General features: G+C 43.0%; 2 protein-coding genes across 4 annotated transcripts in view; one reads left to right on the top strand and one right to left on the bottom strand.

Annotated features, from left to right (window-relative positions):
- The window catches only part of pibf1 (progesterone immunomodulatory binding factor 1), a 105,266-nt gene extending 99,354 nt beyond the window's left edge, over window positions 1–5,912 (bottom strand). Inside the window, exons 1-2 of one of the 3 annotated variants that reach the window (XM_055636713.1) lie at window positions 5,756–5,912; window positions 37–168 (exon numbers count right to left, since the gene is read on the bottom strand). The gene's annotated coding sequence lies outside the window, so the exon portion shown is untranslated. Of the gene's footprint in view, window positions 1–36; window positions 169–5,711; window positions 5,734–5,755 lie in introns of those variants that run through there. The other 2 variants (XM_055636714.1, XM_055636715.1) reach the window with 2 other exon arrangements.
- Window positions 5,913–6,373: 461 nt separating this feature from the next.
- Window positions 6,374–24,457, top strand: part of dis3 (DIS3 exosome endoribonuclease and 3'-5' exoribonuclease) — a 31,019-nt gene continuing 12,935 nt past the window's right edge. The window contains exons 1-11 of the mRNA XM_055636705.1: window positions 6,374–6,712; window positions 8,403–8,560; window positions 9,848–10,044; window positions 11,187–11,260; window positions 14,141–14,308; window positions 15,976–16,134; window positions 19,253–19,366; window positions 19,460–19,597; window positions 21,163–21,309; window positions 22,730–22,846; window positions 24,101–24,202. Coding sequence (XP_055492680.1) covers window positions 6,461–6,712; window positions 8,403–8,560; window positions 9,848–10,044; window positions 11,187–11,260; window positions 14,141–14,308; window positions 15,976–16,134; window positions 19,253–19,366; window positions 19,460–19,597; window positions 21,163–21,309; window positions 22,730–22,846; window positions 24,101–24,202 — 1,626 coding nt within the window. The 5' untranslated portion in view covers window positions 6,374–6,460. The remainder of the gene's footprint in view (window positions 6,713–8,402; window positions 8,561–9,847; window positions 10,045–11,186; window positions 11,261–14,140; window positions 14,309–15,975; window positions 16,135–19,252; window positions 19,367–19,459; window positions 19,598–21,162; window positions 21,310–22,729; window positions 22,847–24,100; window positions 24,203–24,457) is intronic.

Raw genomic sequence — 24,457 nt, 5'->3', positions numbered from 1 at the left:
ATGTTTTATTTGATGTGTGATTTGTCAGACACGTACACTGCTTTCTCCTGTATAGTGTCAAACTGTTCACCGTTGTTGGTGGTACACTCTCCGACAAGTGAATGGTACTCCAACACACTCCTATTCAGCCTTGAAGTTGGGCGAGGAGCACCGTGGAAGAAACGGCAGCTGAAAAATTGCAACAAAACAATTACAGGTGTACAACCTTTTATCCGAAGTTCCAAATAACGAAAAGCTCCGAATAGCGGACATTTTTTCGGTCCTTGAAGACGTTCACCGAGGGCGGCCCGCAGAGGTGACAGCGGAACCTCCGGTCGGTCCTCGAGGAAAGGGGAACTAAATCCCCATTCATAAAAGAGAAGGTGAGGGTATATTGCGCGGGAGGGTTAATAATTGACAATCTGCTGCTGCCTACCCGCTGAGTTAAAAAGTTCCCACGGTAGATTCACGATACACAGTGTATCGTGAGTCTTGCGTGGGAACTTTTTAAAGTCAGCGGGCAGGCAGCAGCAAATTGTCGCTCCCTTCAGTTTCACCCCACCTACACCCCTCTGCTTCCCGGCCATGTGTGTGACCCCTTCCCTCCCCAGCTCCCCGCCTATTGCACCAGCGAGGGGGCTTTGCACTGTATTCACGTCGGTGATGCCAGCGGGTCAGTACCAGTCACCGGAGACGTCAGGACCAACGGGACACCGACCCCCAGGCCCACTGCAAGCACGGAGATCCCAGAGACCCACAGCCAGCAGCAGTCCAGCCCCGTTCCAACTTCAGAGGAACACGCTCCCCGTAGGGACAGAAGCTGATGGTGTGCAAGGTACGTCTTGGTCTTGGGGTTGCGGATGAGGCGGCGCAGCTCGGGCTGTGACGTCTCCGGCCACCCCGCTTTACAGGAGCCGAGACTGGGAACTGTGGGGTTATTTGCAGTTGCAGAGGGAGGGGGCAAGGGCGGTACAGTTCCCAGTCTCTGCTCCTGTCCAGGGGGGTGGCCGGAGACGTCAGGACCAAAGGGACACCGACTGCAAGCACGGAGATACCAGAGACTCACAGCCAGCAGCAACTCTAGCCCAGCCCCGTTCCAACTCCAGAGGAACCCGGGTTGCGGATGACGGGGCGCAGCTCGGGCTGTGGGCAAACTGCCACTTGTCGCTGTAGCTGCCCATCGGGGAGTGGGTTCCTGTTGGTCCTGACGTCTCCGGCCACCCCCCTGGACAGGAGCTGAGAGACGTCAGGACCACCAGAAGCCGCTCCCTGATGGGCCGCTACGGCCATAAGTAGCAGTTCGCCCACAGCCCGAGCTGTGCCCCCTCATCGGGACACTGACCCCTAGGACCACTGCAAGCACGGAGATCCCAGATCAGCAACTCCAGCCCAGCCCCGCTCCAACTCCAGAGGAACACGCAGAAGCTGATGGTGTGCAAGGTACGTCTTGTTCTTGGGGTGGCGCAGCTCGGGCTGTGGGCGAACTGCCACTTGTCGCCGTAGCGGCCCATCGGGGAGCGGATTCCTCTGGAGTTGGAGGGACAGGGAGACACAGCGGCTTTTGAGAATGGTGGGCAATCACTTCCAAAGTTCTGCCCACACAGTCAGGTCACTTCCAAAGTTCTGCCCACACAGTCAGTACACCTCTCCTATACTTGTCTCCCGCACTAAGATCATCTCGCAGAGAATGATCCCAGCCTAACCCTCCCTATTCTCTCCTATTCTGCAAGAAAAAACTACATTGAAGACTCAAACTCGCGATCGAGTAACTGCCGGGATCTAGGCGCAAACTCGCGATCTTGCGGATATGAGCCGAGCACTCTACCACTGAGCCAGCCGTTAAAATCTACGCTAAAAATCTTCCATTCCGAAAGCCGAAAAATTCTGAATTACGAAAAGTGGCTGGTCCCAAGGCTTTCGGATAAAAGGTTGTGCACCTGTACTTGCCTTCTCTTGTCGCACCAGCATTTATATGCCTGGCAAATGTAAACTCTGTTCTTTGGTTACAAACAAGATGCCTGCCCCCTGTAAAGACTCCATCCCCTACTCCCAATTCCTCCGCCTACGCCCAGGATGAGACGTTCCACACCAGGGCATCGGAAATGTCCTCGTTCTTCAGGGAACGGGGATACCCCTCCGCCACCATTGATGAGGCTCGCACAAAGGTCTCATCCATACCCCGCAACACTGCTCTCTCTCCCCATCCCCGCATTCACAACAAGGGCAGAGTCCCCCTAGTCCTCACCTTTCACACCACCAGCCGGCAAATACAACAAATAATCCTCCGCCATTTCCGCCACCTCCAACGTGACCCCACCACTCGCCACATCTTCCCATCAAGGAAAATCTATCCTGACTGAAGCCATCCACCAAACTATTATCAACACTTTCATCCACACTGGGATTTATTTGATGGGCCAATATGCTTGGACCCCAGCACAACATGACCCTAATCACTGGAACTACAGGTAGTTCTGCTATAATGGGTGTTTGTGAATTGGAAATTGACAAGCAGAAAGAAGAGCTGTCTTGCAAAAATGTCTTGGAAATAAAATTTTCCATGTAATATCCGAACAGTAATCGGACACCATTGCCTCTTTTTAATCAGTAAGGGAGTCGGGGGTTACGGGGAGGTGGCAGGGTAATGGGGTTGAGAGGGAAAAATAGATCAGCCTTGATTGAATGGCTGACTTGATGAGCCAAATGGCCTAATTCTGCTCCTAGAATTTATAAACATGAACATAGTCTGTTGTTACACATCAAGTGTCTATTGAAATTGACAAGCAATTGCTTCTATTGACACTTGTGCAATGAAACTACGAAAACAAAGTAACATACCTTGCAGTAATAAAAATAAACATATAGCTATTAAAGACTTTATTTTTGAAAATAATGCTGAAAAAAACTTTTGTTACTGCAAGCCTGAAACCTCCTAGTCCTAAAGCCCCTGTCTCACGGTGCGAGTCCACCCACGAGTGATCCTGAGTGAAAGAAAAAATCAAACTCGTGGTTTTCTACGAGATTCCAAGTTGATGTTCACGAGTTTAAACGAGTTCGCACGTGTATGTCTAATTTTGCCGTTTACTTCTCATTTCTGCGATGTACCAAGTTCCTCTCCCGAGTTACCAAGTTCCTCTCCCGAGTTGTAATGTAATGCCAGCAGGGATGTAATGTTATAATTGTACAAGGCATTGGTGAGACCAAATCTGGAGTATGGTGTACAATTTTGGTCGCCCAATTATAGGAAGGATGTCAACAAAATAGAGAGAGTACAGAGGAGATTTACTAGAATGTTGCCTGGGTTTCAGCAACTAAGTTACAGAGAAAGGTTGAACAAGTTAGGGCTTTATTCTTTGGAGCGCAGAAGGTTAAGGGGGAATTGATAGAGGTTTTTAAAATGATGAGAGGGATAGACAGAGTTGACGTGGAAAAGCGTTTCCCACTGAGAGTAGGGAAGATTCAAACAAGGGGACATGACATGAGAATTAAGGGACTGAAGTTTAGGGGTAACATGAGGGGGAACTTCTTTACTCAGAGAGTGGTAGCTGTGTGGAATGAGCTTCCAGTGAAGGTGGTGGAGGCAGGTTCGTTTTTATCATTTAAAAATAAATTGGATAGTTATATGGATGGGAAGGGAATGGAGGGTTATGGTCTGAGCGCAGGTATATGGGACTAGGGGAAATTATGTGTTCGGCACGGACTAGAAGGGTCGAGATGGCCTGTTTCCGTGCTGTAATTGTTATATGGTTATATGGTTATAATGACCCATGCTATGGCCATGTCATGGTAATTTTCAGTCCTTCACAGAAAACATGCTTGCATCAATCTGCAGTGTGCATGGTTACGCTGAATAATCCAACCACATCTTTGTTTGGAAGTGGAAAGAACTAACAGAAATTGCATTTATAATTTTGCTGCATGTCATTGTGGTATATATCATGTGTTCAAGAAGGAACTGCAGATGCTGGAAGATCGAAGGTACACAAAATTGCTGGAGAAACTCAGAGGGTGCAGCAGCATCTATGGAGCGAAAGAAATAGGCGACGTTTCGGGCCGAAACCCTTCTTCAGTCTGAAGAAGGGTTTTGGCCCGAAACGTCTCCTATTTCCTTCGCTCCATAGATGCTGCTGCACCCGCTGAGTTTCTCCAGCAATTTCGTGTACCTGTGGTATATATCATGTCTTGATTGGTGAATATGTTTAGTTTGTGACTTTATTTGAAGCAGAAATAATATGTGAATGCTTCATTGAGCATAATTCCGACTGGTAACTACGTACTTCGTCCGAGCACATTATCGCACGTGTCATGCAAACCATCTTAAATGACCACCTAAACTGTTCTTTGGCAACCTAAAAAGCTGCCAAGGTTGCCTGGCAGGCAACAGGGATAAAACATTAAGTGAGAGCCCTGATATGTTATTATTCTACTTGTTTTCTCATTATGTTTTTTTTGTCTCAATGTCTTGTTTTTTTTTTCTCCAGCTTCTTTTTCTTTGCATTGTCTTGTGCAATTTGTCTAAAATATGTATGATTTGTTCTTGTGCTTATGCCTGTGTCCATGCGCCTGGAAACTGATGCAAGCAAGATATTCATTGTGGTTGAATCCCAATGAAACATAGAAAATAGGTGCAGGTGTAGGCCATTCGGCACTTCTAGCCAGCACCACCATTCAATACGATCATAGCTGATCATCCAAAATTAGTTCCCCGTTCCTGCTTTCTTCCCATATCCCTTGTTTCCGTAAGCCCAAAGAGCTATATCTAACTCTTGAAAACATCCAGTGAAATGGCCTGCACAATCTCACCATACTTGTGCATATGGCACAGGCAGGTGGGACTAGTGTAACTGGGGCATGTTGGCCGCTGTGGGCAAGTTGGGCCGAAGGGCCTGTTTCCATACTGTATCAGTGTATGAGGGTCTCGATCCAAAATGTCACCCATTCCTTCTCTCCAGAGAAGCTGCCTGTCCCGCTGAGTTAAGGGCCTGTCCCACTTAGGTGTCATTTGCGTGTCACGCAGAAATGATGTTGCATAAATGATGTTGCATAAATTACGCGCAAATGACACCCAAGTGGGACAGGCCCTTTGGCCCGCCAGCATTTTATCTTAGTTTACACCATCTCGGTGTATACCAACATTTGTAATCCCTTCCTACACAATTTAACAAAACTGTTTGTCTTCTCCCTCTTTCCAAGCTGATTTCTCCCACAATTCATTCGCCTTCATTGCTTTGTAAGCAATTTCCAGCCTTTACTATTGTTTCTGTTTTGATCTGCATGATATCTAGTGCAAGTATCGAATGCCTCTCGAGGTCGGAGACAGACATAAAATGCTGACTCTCAGCGGGATAGGCAGCATCTCTGGAGAAGTGACGTTTCGGGTGTCTCGACCCAAAACAGGGTCGAGATGCTGCCTGTTGTTGTGTCTATCGTCGGATAAACGGGGTCGAGATGCTCCCAGCATGTTGTGTCTATCGTCGGATATATCACACAAGCTATGAATACTGATCTATAGACCAAAGGGATAGCACATATGTCTATGGTTTAAGTGACGTTATGAGTATGGGTGGAGGGACAGAGACCCTTCTTTGGACCCTAAACAGCACCAATTCCTTCTCTCCAGAGATGCTGCCTGTCCAGCATATTGTGTCTATATTCGATGTAAACCAGCATCTACAGTTCCTTCCACTTCCAGGTCGGAACCGTTCGCCCTCGGCCCACAGCTGCCAACTCACTTGCAGTTGCACCGTTCACTCCCGAACCCTCGGCGGCCACTTACCGAGCGACTTGTCCTCTCCCCGACTGCAGCGACTTAAAAATGCCGCCGGAAAGCAGCGCTTGCCCGCCACCGACAGGACCCCAGCAACCGCCGCGTAACAGCCTCCCCCCTGGGCTGGAGGTCCGTGTGGAGCAGGCAGCGGCGGCTGTGCTGGAGGACCTCGACCCGCAGCGCCCTCTATGCTGGAGGACCGCGACCCGCAGCGCCCTCTGTGCTGGAGGACCACGACTCACAGCGCCCTCTATGCTGGAGGACCACGATCAGCGCCCTCTATGCTGGAGGACCACGACCCGCAGCGCCCTCTGTGCTGGAGGACCGCGACCCGCAGCGCCCTCACTGGAGGACCACGACCCACAGCGCCCTCTATGCTGGAGGACCTCGACCCGCAGCGCCCTCTGTGCTGGAGGACCACGATCAGCGCCCAGGAGGCTCATGATCCACAGCGCCCTCTGTGCTGGAGGACCACGACCCGCAGTGCCCTCTATACTGGAGGACCACTACTCACAGCGCCCTCTGTGCTGGAGGACCACGACCCACAGCGCCCTCTGTGCTGGAGGACCGCGATCCACAGCTCCCTCTGTGCTGGAGGACCGCGTCTTCCGGAGCCCTGTGGACCCAACGTTTACCTCCCCCCCCCCTCCCTAGCTGATGCCTGCTCGTCGCTAGCGGCGGATTTTAACATCTCGTTTTATTTTGGAAGAATCAATGTTGAAGTCCAAAGTCTTCGTGAAGAAGACGAGGTCGGGAGGAGTGCTGAAGATCGTCCGTGAGCACTACCTGCGGGACGACATCGTGTGCGGCTGGCAGCCGTGCGAGGAGTGCGAGGCTCTGGCCCAGGACCAGGACCAGGACCAGGCCCCTGACCGGGCCCACCTCAACGACGAGCCCCTCAGCAGCAGCGAGCTCTGCCCGCAACCCCACTTCGTTCTGCCCGACACCAACGTGGTACTTCACCAGGTAGTTTACTTCTTCTGAAGAAACCTGAAACGCCACCCATTCCATCTGATCAGGGATGCTGCCTGTCCCACGACTACTCCAGCATTTTGTGTCTATCTTTGGAGTTTAGTTTATTGTTGTCACGTGTACCGAGGTACAGTGAAAAGCCTTGTGGGCTAACCAGTCAACCGAAAGACAATGTATGATTACAATCGAGCCATTGACAGTGTACAGATAGATGATAAGAATGCAAGTTAAAGCCAGTGAAGTCCGATCAAAGATGGTCCGAGGTTCTCCAAAGTGGTAGATAATAATTCAGGACTGCTCTAGTTGTGGTAGGATGGTTCAGTTGCCTGATAGCAGCTGCGGGAAGAAAAAAAACTCCCTTAATCTGGAGGTGTACATTTTCACATTTCTATACCTTTTGTCCAATGGGAGAGGGGAGAAGAGGGTGGCCGGGGTGCGACTCATCCTTGATTATGCTTCAAGCCTTGCCAAGGCAGCGTAAGGAACAAATGGGAGGGAGGGAGGTTGGTTTGTGTGTGACGGTCTGAGCTGCGTCCACAATTCTCTTCAATTTCATGTGGGCTGTAGTGTGGTAAGGAGATCGATAGTGGGTTGAGGTGATTCACAAAATTACACAGCATGGTAACGGGCCTTGCGCTGACAAGACACTTTTCCACGTTTGTCCCATTTGCCTGCATCTAGTCCCCCAACATACTTTTTCATCTGTATATCTGTATATTCTCCATGGCTGTAATATGTCTATATTCTCCAGACATACAAGTTTGTAGGTTAATCGGCCTGTTATAAATGTAAAATTGTTCCCAGTGTGTAGGATAGCGTTAATGCGGGGATCACTGGTCGGTGTGGACTCGGTGAGCCAAAGGGCCTGTTTCTGTACTGTAGCTCTTAACTAAATAAACTACGCATTATAGAGTGTTGTATTCCTTAAACGATTGTCAATATTTTGATTTTCCGTAACACAAACCCTTATATTCCTTTTGAATCCCATGTTATAAGTGGAGATGCATTCCTACGGGAAGTTGCACTGTAAACAGTAATATCCCTATGGGTGCGTTGTCTCCAGGCCATTAGAATTCTGTTTGTATTGTAGGGAGAAATGAAAAGATCGTTTAATTAACCAGAAATGACAGTCACATTTTTTGATAAAGTAACATTGTACAAGTTTCAATAGAAGAGGTTGACTTTTCAGTTTTCAAATAAATCTCGCGTGACTTCCTGCTGTAAAAGCAGCAGCCTGTGATCATTGTCCTTGGTAAACTAGTTAGTTTAGGTCTAATTTTTGTTTAATCATAATTTTTGTAAGAGTTAATTTTTATTCTGTATCTCAAATATTTTGAAGATTTTGCTAGGGAGAATTTATATACGCCATTAGACTAGATTAATGGAAGGTGGGTAGGGGGGGTGGTTGTGGGGATTGCTGCATTTTACTGTTCATTTGGTTCATAGGAACATGTACAGTTGCTGTAGAAAACAACATCCTAACAATGGCTCCAAAGTCTGAAGAAGGCTCTCGACCCGAAACGTCACCCATTCCTTCTCTCGAGAGATGCTGCCTATCTCGCTGAGTTGCTCCAGCTTTTTGTGTCTTATCTTCGGCTCCGGAGTTGTTCTTTTCAATTCATATTTGTATATTTGGTTGATTTACAGCAGTTCTTTTAAAATGTTTGCATTCACTTACTTTTAGATTGATATCCTTGAAGATCCTGCGATTCAGAATGTGATAATTCTGCAGACAGTGTTGCAAGAAGTCAGACATCGAAGTGCTCCAGTATACAAAAGAATCAAGGATGTAATTCACAACCCTGATAAGCATTTTTACACTTTCACAAATGAACATCACAAGTAAGAGATAGATAAAATAAAAATAGCTTTTGTGATTTAGACACAAATAATAGACTGTTACAAGTAAGGCTTTTTTTGCCTTTTATAAATAAAATTGCATGAAGGAATGTTAAAACTCATTTCCCTTTACTAAATAGGTCTTTGAGAATATATGGTGAGTTTATTCCCATTTGGCCCTAATTTAGTTATTCTCAAAAGGATGACAGTCCAACTGTGTTTTGATGTGGCCGTATCATATTGTATCATCTTTCTCATTGCATAGATGGGGGTCATTCGGCCCAGTGAATATCTACCACCTCTCACAGAGATCACATTTACCCACTTGCTTTCTCTGTAACCTGACTGTTCTGCCAATGTAAGATTATTTACAGTAGCCAATTAGCCACCAATCAGGATACCTTTGGGATGTTGGAAAACTCAGAGCAAGCCCACGTGGTCACAGGCAAAATGTACGTCTTTCCACACCGGCAGCTCTGGAGGTCACTATTAAACCCAGCATGCTGAAGTTTTTAGGCGTGACATATCAGTTGTGCCAATTTATTGACTGGGAATGTCACTGTGGATTTCTGCTAATGGCGCATGTTAGAATTAATGACTAATGTATGGTTGTGTGGAAATATGACAGAACTCTTGTCTGTTTGATCCTGTCCTCCCTCATCTCTCACTCTTACCTTTACCTTACTTTCCCTCTGCCTTTGTCTATAATCCATGGAAACAATATATCTGATCGATATGTGTGGTAATTGTGCCAAGCATTGTTGCTGGCAACATGTTTCCAAAAGAGAAATTATCAAATACAAGTGAATAGTGGTAGACTCCCATAATCAATTCTGACTATTGTTTCATAATAATTAATTCATAATGATAGTAATTACAGCATTTCAGGTATCATCATATATCAATAAGACCAGAGTTGCAGACTGAATAAAATAGCTCCACTAAACCGTGTGATCTGTTGAATCATGATGCTAAATTTGGGGGGAGGGAAGCATTCTGAAGTGATAATATCATCACATTCCAGAGAGCAAAAAATTGTTATAATATAATTTGATCTTCTGATTTTCAACACAATGGGTGCGTATCGATGACGTTCTTTGTAAATTCTTTGTAAATTTGTTGGTCCATTATTTTCTTATTCTGCATTCAATGAAAATTAGCCAGCGCTATTTCTGAAAAACATGTTGTTCTGGCAAGTGCAGATTGTCACCTGATAAGCATTTATATCTATGTTATTGGGAATTCAATATGAATCTATTTTAAAATCTGTAACATGTGTTGCCTCCTTAGAGATACCTACATAGAACAAGAACAAGGTGAAGGAGCAAATGACAGAAATGATCGAGCAATACGAGTAGCAGTGAAATGGTATAATGAGCATCTGAAAAAGTCACAAAACAGCGATGTGCACATTCAGGTTATCTTAATGACAAATGACAGAAAGAATAAAGAGCGTGCTGTTGAAGATGGCCTGACTGCATTTACTTGTAAGTATGAGAATGGAATTAGAGACGTTGTATCTGAGGAAAATTTGTTGGCAAGCCACTGAAATACTGATAGAAATCTGTATAAAATATGATATGTACTTGCAGAAATGGCAACAATGGTGAACAGTTTATCCCACTTACATTAAATAGACCAAGAGTACCAAATATTTAGACATGCTCAACACATCAAAATTGACAAACACATTTTGAAATTCTTGCCAGGTAATGGTGAGGGGAGTTGGTGGATGAAATGTAGATGGATGGGGAGGGGTCTGGAGGGGAGTATGAGAAAGGGGACGAAAATGGGAGAATTTGGGAAGTAAGGTAACGGGAGGACATCACGGAGGTGAGGGTCACCTAAAATTGGAAAATTCAATTTTCATGCCAATTGGGCCACTAGTTCATAAGTTACAGGGGTAGAATTAGGCCATTCGGCCCATTGAGTCCACTCTGCCATTTAATCATGTATGATCTCCCTCCTAATCCCATTTTCCTGCCTTCTCCCCATAACCCTTGATACCTGTTCTAATCAAGAATTTGGCTAGCTCTGCCTTAAAAATATCTACTGATTTGGCTTCTACCGCATGAGTTCCACAGATTAACTACCCTTTGGTGACCCAGGAAGAATATGATGCATTATTCCTCGAGTTTGCATTGGGCTTCATCCCGGGAGTGGAAAAGGCCAAGGATGGACAGTGTGAGAATGGCAAGGGGACTTCTTGGTCCACTTATGACCAATTGGCTCCTATCTTACTCCTCCCCCTCTTCTTTATATTGGCCATCTTCCCTCATCCCTCAGTCCAGATGCAACGTTGACTGAAATGTTGGCCATTTTGTTTTTCCTTGCAGTTGCTTCTCAAACCATTGAGTTCCTCCACCAGATTGTTTATAACTTTACAATGCAGTTCCTACAGAGTTACTCTTGTACGTTTTAAGATTTTATGATATGGGATAATGTGAGAAAGTGGCATTGAGATAGAAGAACAACTATGATCTGCAGGTCTGCAGCCTTGAGGGGCTGAATGGCTTGCTCTTGTTTCTGTTCTCTGATCGTTCCATAGAGGATAATCTTTCCTTGGGTTGTTTTATGATTCTGTGTGGTTCAATAATGAAACATCTTTCCCACCACATCTTGCTTTTAGGTGATGAATATATCAAAAGTTTGGCTGGAAATCCTGAACTAATTGATAGACTGGCTTGCATTTCTGATGCTACTGTAAGTACTTTGGAAAGATTTGCATTATGAATTAATGGGACAGGGCTTTTTATTTATAGTGTCCCAAGAAATCTTATTTGGCTGCACCAGAAATGGGTAAGGATAGAAATGGTAGGATAGAATTTATCATCGGCCCAGAAGTTGTCATCTTCTACACAAAATCACAATAATAATGAATGGAAGTAAACTAACACAGTGATTCCAGCATTTACAGGGCCTTCAAAGATCCAAGGCATTCAAGTCATACAGTGGTACAGCAGAGAAATGGGTTGTTTCAGCTCAACTTGTTCACACAGACTGATGTTTATCTATACTAATCCAATTTGCCCACATTAGGCATGTATCCCTTATTCATTCAAATACCACTTTGGTGGCTTGTTCGATATAACTGCCATATTCTGTGTGGAAATATTTGCCCTCAAAACATTTTTAAAGCTTAAATCTATGGCCTATAGTTTTGGACACCTCCATCATAAGAAAATTACTTTGACAATCTACCCTATCTATATCCCTCATAATATTACAAACCTCAATAAGGTTTCCCCCCAGCATCCTACGATTCAGTGAAAATAAAACAAGCCTATCTAATCTCCTCTTGGAAGTAAATCTTGTATGAAAATATCCTGGCTGAAGCACTGCTATCTGCTAACACTGCTATCCATCTTGCAAGCCTCACTCAGAGTTAGGCTGTTCAGACCAGATGCAGAGTTATTTTTCAAACCTTCAATAACATTTAAAATCTTTGTAGCGTTAAAATCTTTTTTAATCGGATTTAACACCTCAGTCTATTAAAATTGAATGATCTCACTGAACGAAAACATGCAATATGTTTCCAGGCAAATATCCAGTGGTTGAGAATTAAAGAGCAGTCATTTTAAGGGAGGTTGTAGTCAATAATACAGTAACCAAATTATATTTATTCATTGCTAGAGAGGACGATGTAAACATAGTGAGGTTAGTGAGCCGCCTCTAACATTACGCTCCTCGTACTGTTCTGTTGTGTAGGAAGGAACTGCAGATGCTGGTTTACCTCGACGATAGACAACTGGAGTAACTCAGAGGGTCAGACAGCATCTCTGGAGTGAAGGAATGGGTGACGTTTCGGATCGCGACTCTCCCGGTTGCTACCTGACCTTTCTGCCCGAGGTCTCCTCCAGTCAGGGTGAGGCTAAATGCAAATTGGAGGAACAGCATTTCATATTTCGCTTGGGCAGCTTACAGCCCAGTGGTATGAATATTGATTTCTCTCACTTCAAGTAACCCCGGCATTCCCTCTCTGTCTATCCCTGCTCCACCCAAGTCGCACCAGCTGCTCGTTTTTACCCAACGAACAGCGAACAATGGTCTGTTTCCTTTATGATCGTTACTTTTTTGCATTCATTGTTCTTTATCTCTCTAAAATACATCATCATCTATATCTTTCGTTTCCCTTACCAGTCTGTCGAAGAGTCTCTACCTGAAACATCACCCATTCCTTCTCTCCAGAGATGCTGCCTGTCTCGCTGAGATACTCCAGCTTTTTGTGTCTATCGTCGCCCTTCTTCAGACTGTTCCGTTGTATTGACCGAAAACAAACGATGTGACAGTACCGGCGACTTAATGAATGAAATGGAGACACGCGGAATTAAATGGACTTGGAATAACTGGGGCGGTGGGGTTTTATCGAAAAGTGACTACATGAAATCGGTGGAAGGAAACGAGCAGGCGAGGTTTCGGGTCAGGGTCCTTCTTCAGACTCCATGACCCGCTGAGTTCTTCTAGCTGTCAAATGGAGACATGGGGACCACAGATGTTGGCATGTTGAGCGAAACAGAAAGTGTTGGAGCAACTCGATGGGCTGAATGGCCTAATTCTGCTCCTATGACATGAACTCACGAAGTGTCGAAGTAAGCCAGCGGGTCAGGCAGCATCTGTGGAGGGAATGGATAGGCAATGTTTCGGATCGGGTCCCTTCTTTTCGAGCCGAATCAACGTCTGTCCATTCCCTCTGCTGATGTTGCCTGTCCCGCTGAGTTACTCCAGCGCTGTGTGAGTTCCTCCAACACATTGTGTGTGTTTTATGATCATGATTCCAGCATCTGCAGTTTCTTGTCTCTACATAAACTAGGCCTCAGCAGCACTGAGTGTACCAATTTGACTCGTGAAAATCTTTAATCATGTTGAAAGATTTTCACGAGTTAACAAGTTTCCCGGGTACCTGCCGTTAGCGTTACAAGTCGCTAAGTCCACGAGTTTCGACGTTCCCGCTACGTTAATTCGACGTGATTACCATGAGTTTGATTTGTTTTAAACTCGGGATCACTCGTGGGTGGACTCGCACTGTGAGACGGGTTTTATGCCTTTTTTTTCTCTCATTGACACAATTGTATTTATAATGTGTTTTTTTATAATCCATGGTTTTTGAGGAATGCAACTATCATATTATAGCAGAACTTACCTGTCCCCGAGTCACTGCCCGGATTAGATATCACATTTTCCACACTATTAAACACGGCCAGATTTAACACAGCTTACTTTTTGCTAAACTCAGCCACACACCTCTTGTCCAAAAGCTGCTTATCAGTTTTCAAACTAGGACCGTAGCAATTAAATATTTTTTTTTTCTTGAATATTTTTGTTTCAACTGCAAAGTAGTTTGTCTCCTTTTCAGTCCAAGTGGATAGAGGTCTCCCTTTCCTCGTCTCCCAAATAGGAAGTTTTTTGTAAATTTATCATTGTAGCTTTGCATTGGTGGGTGCTTTCTCGTATACAGCCCGAGTTCGATCAACTGCAATGGGAAATGAGTGAAAACATCTTTTAATATGAAGTACCTTACACAGTATTGAGAACATGTAGTGATTGGCTCATTTAGTGTTAATAAAACTTTTTTTTTTATTGTAGAAAGAAATAGAGAGCAGTAAGCTGATTTTTACAGAACATTTGGCTCTGTCCAAAATACAACAAGGTTTGAAGTCTAATTCTTACCTCCAAGGAACCTTTCGAGCCAACAGAGACAATTATCTGGAAGCTACAGTCTGGGTCCATGGTGAAGAAGGAAAAAGCAAAGAGGTGAATCTTTATTTATTTGGATCCCTTCATTTGATGTTTAGTTTTGAAGAAAATGTGTTGGAACTTTTAATTTCTGAGGGAATTCTGTGATCGTTCGGGTTTCCAATTTGGATCCCTTTAAATTTGGTTCAGTGGAAGTCTGTTTCCTATGGCAACAAGGGTTGAACATGAATGAGATTGGACAGTGTTACTCCACATCTAAATTATCAACCCCACGGTGTAAATTATCTTTCCTGTTTTTTTTAAGTTACTTATGAAATTTTCATTGCCAGTAAAGCACTGCATGATGGTCCATTACTTAATCTAGGGGAAAAAATAAGACAAGCCTTTGCCATTACATGTTCTAGGAATTAGGATATCCCTCATGTTCTCAAATTTGTAAATTTTTAATCAAATTCAGTATTTTTCTAGTTCAACCATGGACAATAGGTGCAGGGGTAGGCCATTCGGCCCTTCGAGCCAGCACCGCCATTCACTGTGATTGTGGCTGATCATCCACAATCAATACCCCGTTCCTTCTCCCCATATCCTCTGACTCCGCTATCTTTAAAAGCCCTATCTAGCTCTCTCTTGAAAGAGAACTGGCCTCCACCCCCTCTAGGGTAGGTAGGGGGCGCTGCAGTGGCAGCAGCCCGTCAGCAGCGCATTAGTTTTTTCAACTTTTTTTATTTTTTTAGTATATTTTAAAGTATGTTTTTGATGTTTCTCGGTATGTTTTGTGTGGGGGGGTAAGGGGGAAACCGTTTTGGCCGCCTCCTCCATGGAGAGGCGACTTTTTCCAGGTCGCCTCCCCCGTGGCCTAACAGCAAGGATCGGCGCGGCCTTTCCCGGAGACGCGCCCGGGGCTTTAGCGGCGGGCGCAGCGTGGACTCTCAGCGTGGAGGGGAGCGCTCCGTATTTTCGCTGGCCCGGGGCAGCCGGCAGCCTGAAGCCGCGGTCTGCACAGCTCCAGCTGGCTCGGCGTCTACAGCCCGGGATCCCTCGTGGGGGACCCGGGGGAAGAAGAAGCCATCACTGCCGGCCCGCGGCCAACTTCTACCGCGGGTCCGGCATGGGCTTACCATCACCCCTGGAGGGGAGCCTCAACCACCAGCCCTGCGGTCTGCGGTGCTTCTGGCTGCGGCGCGAACCTTAAATCTTCGACCTGCGACCTACACTAGCCTGAAGCCGCGGTCTCCGGTGGGGAAGAGCCGATCCTGGACTTACCTTGCCTTTGACTTTGTCCCTTACCATCTGGACGGCCGCAGCAACGGCTGCAGAGGGTGGAGGTCCCGACCACGGGGGAAAATGGAGGAGGTCTGGCCAAGCTCTGTGCCTTCCACCACAGTGATGAATGCTGTGGTGGATGTTTGTGTTATATTTTTATTGTGGTTGTGTGTTCTTTATTATTGTACCGCTGCTGACAACCCAAAATTCCACCGACCCTGGTAGTGTGGCAATAAATTCTATCAATCAATCAATCAATCTCTGAGGCACAGAATTCCACAGAACTAATAATGTGATGTACACATCACACTAAGTAGCTTCTATAGGGTGTTTTCAATTGAATATCACCAGTGTAATAGATAAATGTATAAAGCACTGTACACAATACTTACTATTTATACTAAGTAACTTAGAAACTTGGTGAAAACAAATGAATATTGGATTGACTTGTTTTATTGCAGATCCTTATTCAGGGGCTGAAGCATCTAAATCGTGCTGTTCATGAAGATACAGTAGCCGTAGAATTGCTGCCCAAAGAAATGTGGATTGCACCATCAGCAGTTGTACTTCAAGATGAAGGACAAGTTGAAGAAGATGGAGAGGATGAGCAAGAACGACTTGTAAGATCTAATGCTGTGCCCATTTACTGCATTGCTAGTATAATGTTAGGAAGTAGACATAATAACAAGAATTTAATTTGGCCAAATTGACCAATATCCAAATTATTATTATTTTGTAAACGTCAGTAATTGTCTTTGTAAGCATTGTTTTTTTTGGTGAGGGGTTGTGGCATAGGTAGTGGACTGAAGACTGTGCATTTTAAAATGGCAAAAGATTAAATTTTAGGGGGATGGAACCAGACATAATGATGCCATAGCACCAGCAGCAAGTCACTTAGTACTCACCATTGATTGATGTACAAATAAAATATTCTCACGAAATTCTCATCCAATTGATTTGATCCATACCAAAAAAAGCCTTTGGTGACATAGGCATCACATGAGATGTAATAAACCAAGCAGTTTTTAACGCCTCTGGCAATCTCTCTCTCCTCCACAGCCTCTAATCTTATAGTTTCCCAACCCTGCACTACCCATTTCAATCTCCTTCGCAAAATCCAATGAACAGGACTGCCCTGACAGACATATTGTTCTGCCTGCTCTTGCCCTATCGATCTCCTCTCCAATCCCTTGATTATATTGTGTCTCCCTTTGTCAAGTTCCCTCCAACCTACATCCAAGACACCTTACACACTCCTCACCACTTCAATAACTTTTGATTCAGGGCCCCATCTTTACCAGGAACACTCACTCCCTTTACACTTCCATTCCTTATCAGACAGGTATTGGGGCCCTGCTGTTCTTTCTTGAGCAGAGACCCAATCATTTTATCTCAACTAACACCCTTCTCTGCTTGACGTAACTTGCTCTCACCCTTAATAACCTCATTTTTGAATCCCCGCACTTTTTTCAAGTCAGAAGTGTAGCCATAGGCATTTGCATGGACACCAGCTATGCCATTCTTTTTTTGTTGGTGATACAAGAGATACAAGATACATTTATTTGTCACATGTGCCAGTTGGCACAGTGAAATGTGTCACCATACAGCCATACAATGTGACTTTGCATACTCCTTGTTCCAAACATACCCTGGCATCATTCTCCAACTCCACGCAACATTGACAACTGTATCGGGGCCACCTCCAGCACCTGCACAGTACTGATTGATTTCATCAACTTTACTGCCAACTTCCACCCTGCCCTCAAATTCACTTGGACTCTCTGACATTTCTCGCCCGTTTCTCGATCTCTCGGTCTCCAAGACATTGAATAGACTATGAACTGACGTCTGTGCAAAGCCACTGATTCTCACAGCTTCCTTGACTACACCTCCTCCAACCATGCCTCTTACAAGGACTCCATATCTTGCTATCAGTTTGCTCTCAATTTGTCTATCTCTGTCACATCTTCCAAAATGAGGCCTTAAACTCCAGGACATTTAAGATGTCCTCAGCTGTTGTGGATGGAATCCTCACCCCTATCTCCTCTATATAATGTAGTTCTCACCAGCCGGCACAAGGATATAATTCATTGATAGTTGTCAGTTTTGATCCCATCAGCTCCTTGTTTCACTCATCCTTTCCCTTTTAACGACCTTTCCCAGGTACTTTCCTCTGCAACTCCAAGAGATATAACACTTGCCCAGACATCACCTCTCTCACTTCCATCCAGGGACCCCAGCAGCCCTTCCATGTGAGGTACAGACTAACATGCACCTCTTACCACGTGCACCGTTTCTACTGCATTTGGTGCTCCCAATATGGCCTCCTACATCAGCGAGACCAAGCAGACTAGGCAAATTTTTTACTGAATAATTATGCTGTCAGCCAGCTCTGTTAGATCGCCTGGTTGCTAACCATGTTAACTCATGTTCCCGTTCCCATACTAAGCTTTCTGTCTTTGGCCTCTATTGCCAGAATGAGGCAACATGCAAACTGAAAGAACAGCACCTCATTTTCCACTTTGGTATCTTACAACTCTACGATGTGAACATTGGATTCTCCAGTGATAATACCTTCCTTCCCCCCCCAGCTCTCTCTTCCCTGCACCAGTGCACATATTTCCCACCATCATGTCACTTTGGTCGTTTACTGTTTTTTTATGTTTATCTTCCATCGTCCACATACCTCTTTTATTCGCCCCCCCCGCCCCTCTTTACGCTCCCCTCGTCCTCTGTCACCCATATCCCACCCTCTGAATTTACTTTTCACTCTTTTTTTCTCTAATCTGACATCTGTTTGTTTCCTTTTCACCTCTAGTCATTGTCACTTACTGTACTCATTTGCCAATTCTCCCCCTCGCCTGCCTCCACCTAACACTTCACAGGCTTGTTCCACCCCCACGTCTCTCTTCCACCTTTCTCCCCTCCTACTCCAATCGGTCTGAAGAAGGACTCTGACCCAAAATGTTATCTGTACATTTGATCTACAGATGCTGCCTAAAGGGCCTGTCCCACTTTTACGACCTTTACAGGCGACTGCTGGTCGCCGACATTTCCAACATGTTGAAAATTCAGCAGCGACCAGAAAGACTCTGGAGACTTCTCACGACCATACAAGCCGCATGGTCGAGAGAGATCTCCTATGGTAGTGAGAGGTCACCTGCGACATGTCGCCAGGGGTTGCTTCTATGGTCGTGAGTGGTCTCCTAAGGTGGTGAGAGGTCTCCAAAGAGTCATAGCGTCTTTCTGGTCCCCGCTGATTTTTCAACATGTTGAAAGTTTCGGCGACCTATCACGGGTGCCGGCAGTGGCCTGTAAAGGTTACGTAAGTGGGACAGGCCCTTAACCCACTGAGTTGCTCCAGCACTTTGTTTTTTGAATTAAAATATTTAACCAAGTCCTATTAATTCAGGTTTATGGGATATGTTGGTGGTTGTTGCTATTAACTTCAAAGTGATTGTCATTGGATTGGTGCCTGTTAAGTTTCTAATCAGCAGATCAGAATAAATTTGGCAATCTGTACCATTACGTTATCCTATCTTTTGACTTATTACCCATTTGATAAAAATGTGTACACTTAAATTTAAATATAAAGTTTATTTGCCTACAAAACGTTTTTACATGAAAATATTTTAATTGGATAATTTGAATCCATTAATTATCAAATTGTTCTGATCAGGAACATAATTCTAAAAGTTAATAAAGCGGCATTTAAAATGTTTGTATTCTTTCTTTAAGATGAAGAATGCTACAACTAAGAATTTTTCAAAGCCAACGGGTAGAGTTGTTGGGATAATTAAAAGGAACTGGAGACCATTCTGTGGCATGATTTCAAAGTCATTAATTAAAGAGGTGAGTCTATAGCAGTTTGGTTAATATTATAAAGTGTAATTCTTGAATAGAAGTATACATGTCTACTACCTGTATTCTTATCTGTATTTCAAGTCAACAAGGCATTTGTTCACACCGGCAGACCGCAGGATCCCTAGGATTCGAATAGAAACGCGACAGGCCGAGACACTTGAGAAGCAGAGAATAATTGTTGTAATTGATGGTTGGCCAAGAAATTCTCGCTATCCCAATGTAAGTTTATCGGTTTTGCATTTTTGTTTTGTTTACAGAAGGAAAGATTATAGGCTGTAATCAAAATAACATATTAAGGCTCAAACTCAAGCAGTGTGTACAGTCCTCCATATTTAGAAAATTATAATGATTCGGTATATCTATAATTTAACTAAAATAGCAAATATATTGTTCTATGTTCACAACAGCTATATTAGACAACCATCAGTGAGTTTGAAACAACAAATTAAAATTATTTAAAAATTAAGTATCAGCAAGTGTAATTGGTCCCATGATGTAATTGCTCCACCTTATTATTTATTCTGCGTTAATGGATGGCTACATATTTTATTACATTGTTGAGCATTTGCCGTGTCCTTGAGCATTCAGTTCACCAATCTATATCGCTGTATCTTTCCTCCATCTTTCTCACAGCTCACATTGCCATCTGGCTTTGTATTGTCAGCAAACCTGAATGCATTTCAGTTGATCCCTTTGACCAAATCATTGTTAAATATTGTGAACAGTTTAGACTCTAGCATCAATCCCTATAGATTACACAGGAGACAACCTCCCAACCTTTATTTATGAAGGGAAGTGGCATGGTGAGCCTCACCCCAGTGATAGGGAACCTAGAGCTCTTAAAGATAGCGGAGTCAAGGGGTATGGGGAGAAGGCAGGAATGGGCTGGCTCGAAGGGCCAAATTACACTGCATCTATTGTCTATATTGTCTTTTGGTGAGGATTCAACAGGATAAGATTTATACGCATTTGGAAGTGAATGGAGTAAATTGGGAAAGTTGGCATGGCTTTGTCTGCAGCAGGTCACGTCTGACTAACTAGTTTGTGTGAAATGAGATGGTAACAAAGTTGATGGATGAGGGTAAGGCAGCGGATTTTGACTACATGAATTTTAGTAAGGTATTTGATAAAATCCATATTGGCAGGCTGATCCAGAAGATGAAGATGCATGGGATTCCAAACTAGCTTACCCAATGTAGTTCCAGAAAATGAAGAAGGCTGTCAAAGGTACAGCCGTATTTAGATCAGTTCTAGATATGGGCAGAGAAATGAGAATTTAATCCAAGCACGAGTCAGATGCCGCAGTTTGAGAGGTTGAATGTAAGGGGAAAATATGCAGTTAATGGCAAAATCTATTCATATACAGAAAGATCTTGGGGTCCAAGTCCATAGCATTCTGAAAGTGGCAACAGGAATAGATGGAGTGGTAAAGAAGACATATGGTATACTTCATCAGTCATTGCATTGTGTATAAGAGTCAGGAATTGTCTAAAACCTGAAAATTCCACTAGAGTCCATGCCTTTGCTTGGCCAATAGCCCTCAACAAAAAGTATATCTGGGTAAGGTATTGGGAAGGAAATATATGGCTTGTCAGTTCTTATAGCTGAATAGGTTTCTGACACTTGTTGTCGAGATGCATGCTTGCACCATAGCTGCCTGTGGCATGTACTAGAACATCCTTGGCCCCATTAGAATTATCCTCTCGATTCTGAAATCAGGAGAGAAAAAAGAAAATGGTCAAAGCAGTATGATTTGAAAACTATACTGTGATTAACTTTTACAGGGCCACTTTGTCAGAAGTCTTGGGATCGCTGGCAGTAAAGAAACGGAAACTGAAGTTCTTCTGTTGGAGCATGATGTCCCCCATCTGCCTTTCTCACAGGCTGTTCTTAGTTTTCTACCTAAGATGCCTTGGGAAATCACAGAACAGGTATCGTGTTAAACACTACACATTATTTATGAAGTTAAAGATAATGATTTTGAAAGTAAAGAACATAAACTTAGCTATCTTGCCATTTGGACGTAAATATAGATAGAGGCATGTAATTTCATTCAGTTGAATTTAAGAAGGTTTTCTAACTGTTGTGGATGTTGGGCTAAAATGGGTCAAGGTTCTATTTTTCTAAGGTTATTACAACCAGGAATAAAGAAAACTCAATACAATGTCTTAAATTCAACACAATAGATTATAATTATTTATAATGGTAAATGTAAAAACAAAATCTGTAAACAACTTTTGAGTAATTCTGTGACGTGTATAAAATATATTAAATTTCAAAAAAGGATAAATTATAGTTTCAAGGAAACATAGCTGTTTTCTACAAAGGACAAGTAAACAAATACCCCCTGATTAATCCAATCTGTGATCCGCAAAATTAAGCCATCTGGTGCATTATATAACTGATTCATTGGCATATTCCAAGTGATGATTTCCTTAAAAAAAAACGTGGTAAATAGTAATAACCAGGGTAATTCTTCAGAAGTGGGTGAGGGTTGCAGGAGAAAAATGTGCAGTTTTTTTATTTTTCTGATCAAAATAATCGAAAGGTATCTAGACGATCATTGTGACTAAATTACCTGACGTAGCTACCATTTGTAGGTAATATCTGTGTCAAATAGTATTCCTGTAACTTAAAGAAATTCATTGATTTGGCATTGTTCACATGAAATAACTACCTCTTCAGAAGTCTGTGTTCTCCACGAAAAGAACCACTTTCTGACATATAACCTAAAACTTGCTTCATGCAAAATTAAATTGACTCCCATTACTGGCAACCCTGGTTTGATCGGGAGATTTTGTGTTCTAAGAAAATGGTCGGTATTGCAAGTTTTAGCATCACAAAGCCATGTCAATGGTGTGAATCGAGAATCAAGTTGGAATTTTTATTTTATACATAAATTCCGTGAGAGCAAATTTTATCTGTATCTTAAATATTTAGGGAGAGATTTATGAATTCTGTAAGAGCAAATTTCTGTAATCTGAATGCTTGTAACATGGCATCGCCTGCACCTCCTGATCTAGTTGCAGTCAGGACCTTTCTTCCCGAACAGAATCTGTTCCCTTTCTCTAATATGTATCAATCAAACCATCTTGGAGTCTGCTTCATTAAAAATTATAATCTCAACTTTTGATACTAAAGCAGCTTTATACTAACCGTCTTTCCACACTTTACAATCTAGTATATGAAATCAAGGCATAGCGCAGTATTTGTAAATAAAAGTCAACAAAGATCACGTAGTGTGTTCTATACTGTACTCAGTGGTACTATTAATGCAATTCAATATTTTTAAAAATCTCATATTACTTAATTAATGAAAACCATCCACTAATCTGCTGTTCTAAATTGCAGGATTTGAAGGAACGGTTGGATCTAAGGCATCTCCATATCTGCAGTGTGGATCCTCCTGGATGTACTGATATTGATGATGCTCTACACTGTAGAGAATTAGAGAATGGAAATCTAGAGGTAAATTTAAATCTTTCTTGAATCTTGAAAAAACTATTTGTTTCACGAGAAAGTTACGAAGAGACTTTAGATGGAAACGAATTGCATAAAAATACCAGCAGTCAAATAGAAAAATAATTAGAAATAAAAGCGCCTAAAGAGATATCTTGATGCCCTGAGCCCATTTAGTGCTGCTGTCATAAAGTTTTCAGAACATGAAGTTATGGCAAACATTTTATTTACAGCCTACCCTCATTATTACAGACTTTATAACAGACATTGACCGTAGCAGATGAAGTGCCCCCACTGTAATCAGACACCACTATCTCTTTAAGAAAAAGAGGCTGCGGAAGGTCATTAAAATTGACAAGCAATTGCTTCAGTTGACACGTGCAGTGATACTCCATTAAGCAATGTAACAAACAGCCTTTAGTAGTTTTAGCTTGTAGTAACAAAACTACATTTTTAACTGTTAAAAAGAACTGTATTTAAAAAACAACTTGTTTCATTGGTTGGAGTGAATTCCTCGCTCGGTTATAGCAGACAATCGGCAATAACAGACACCATTTCCCCCTCTTCCTCCAGGGTCCATTATAACAAGAGTTATCTGTAATAACTAGTTTTGTTGTGTACTGTCTTTTGAATTAAGGGGGTTTGACAGATTGACTGAAGTACTGAATGTGAATAATGTGAACAGTTGGTTATCTTCAATTTCAAGGTGAACTGGAGATGAAAGTGAAGTGCAAGTATCAAAATAAGAACTATTCTATACAGGAACCTGTTTTAGTTACTATATTACACTCACTGGTGCATCAGAATGGGACGTCAATGTTTCAGATTTCATCTCTCTCACATCTGATCATTGCAGCTTACATCAAATTATTTCCAACCCAGACTCAAAGTTAAATATTGAGCAGATTGGAACTCCTGGGGGCAATTTAATTTAATGCGTTTCGATTTATGAGCATAGAATAGCTTTGGAATGTAGCAAAATAATTCACTGAGCAATGATATGAAAATAAGTAGGTTCCTGCAGAGTAATAGATTTCTTAATGCTTCATATATGATAACTGATCATTTTTTCATTTCTAATTAATTTGTTATATTTTTGTAATGTGTAAGTATGACTGGATGTAAAACATAAAATGTAAGCATTAGTCCTATTCTGGTATTGTGGGTCCGCATCACTACAACAAACATGTGATTTATAAATCGGAGCATTGTTTTGCTCTCTTGTTTAAATCTGATACATTAGGAATAATATTGTTCATGCAGGTCGGGGTACATATAGCAGATGTGAGCCATTTCATTCGCCCAGGAAATGCACTGGATCAAGAGTCAGCAAATCGGGGAACTACCGTTTATCTTTGTGACAAGGTATGAATGCTACAGTTCTGATTCTAATTTAAAATAATGTTGGCATGCACTATCATTGGACTAGATTCATACATGGGTCTAATTATTAGACAAACATCGGATACAAACACTGCGGTGTGATTGAACTAACTACATGGGTAGAATCAATATTTGCGCTACTCCATTGATTAAACTGGGAGTCCAATCGATTGCATTCTATTTTTATGATTTCATTGGGTGCAGTAATACAGAATTGTACTATTATTAATAATTCAG

The sequence above is a fragment of the Leucoraja erinacea genome, chromosome 6 (assembly GCF_028641065.1).
Source record: "Leucoraja erinacea ecotype New England chromosome 6, Leri_hhj_1, whole genome shotgun sequence".
Lineage (NCBI taxonomy): Eukaryota > Metazoa > Chordata > Chondrichthyes > Rajiformes > Rajidae > Leucoraja > Leucoraja erinaceus.
Note: the sequence above shows the minus strand (reverse complement) of the source record. Positions and strands in the feature narration are given on the sequence as shown.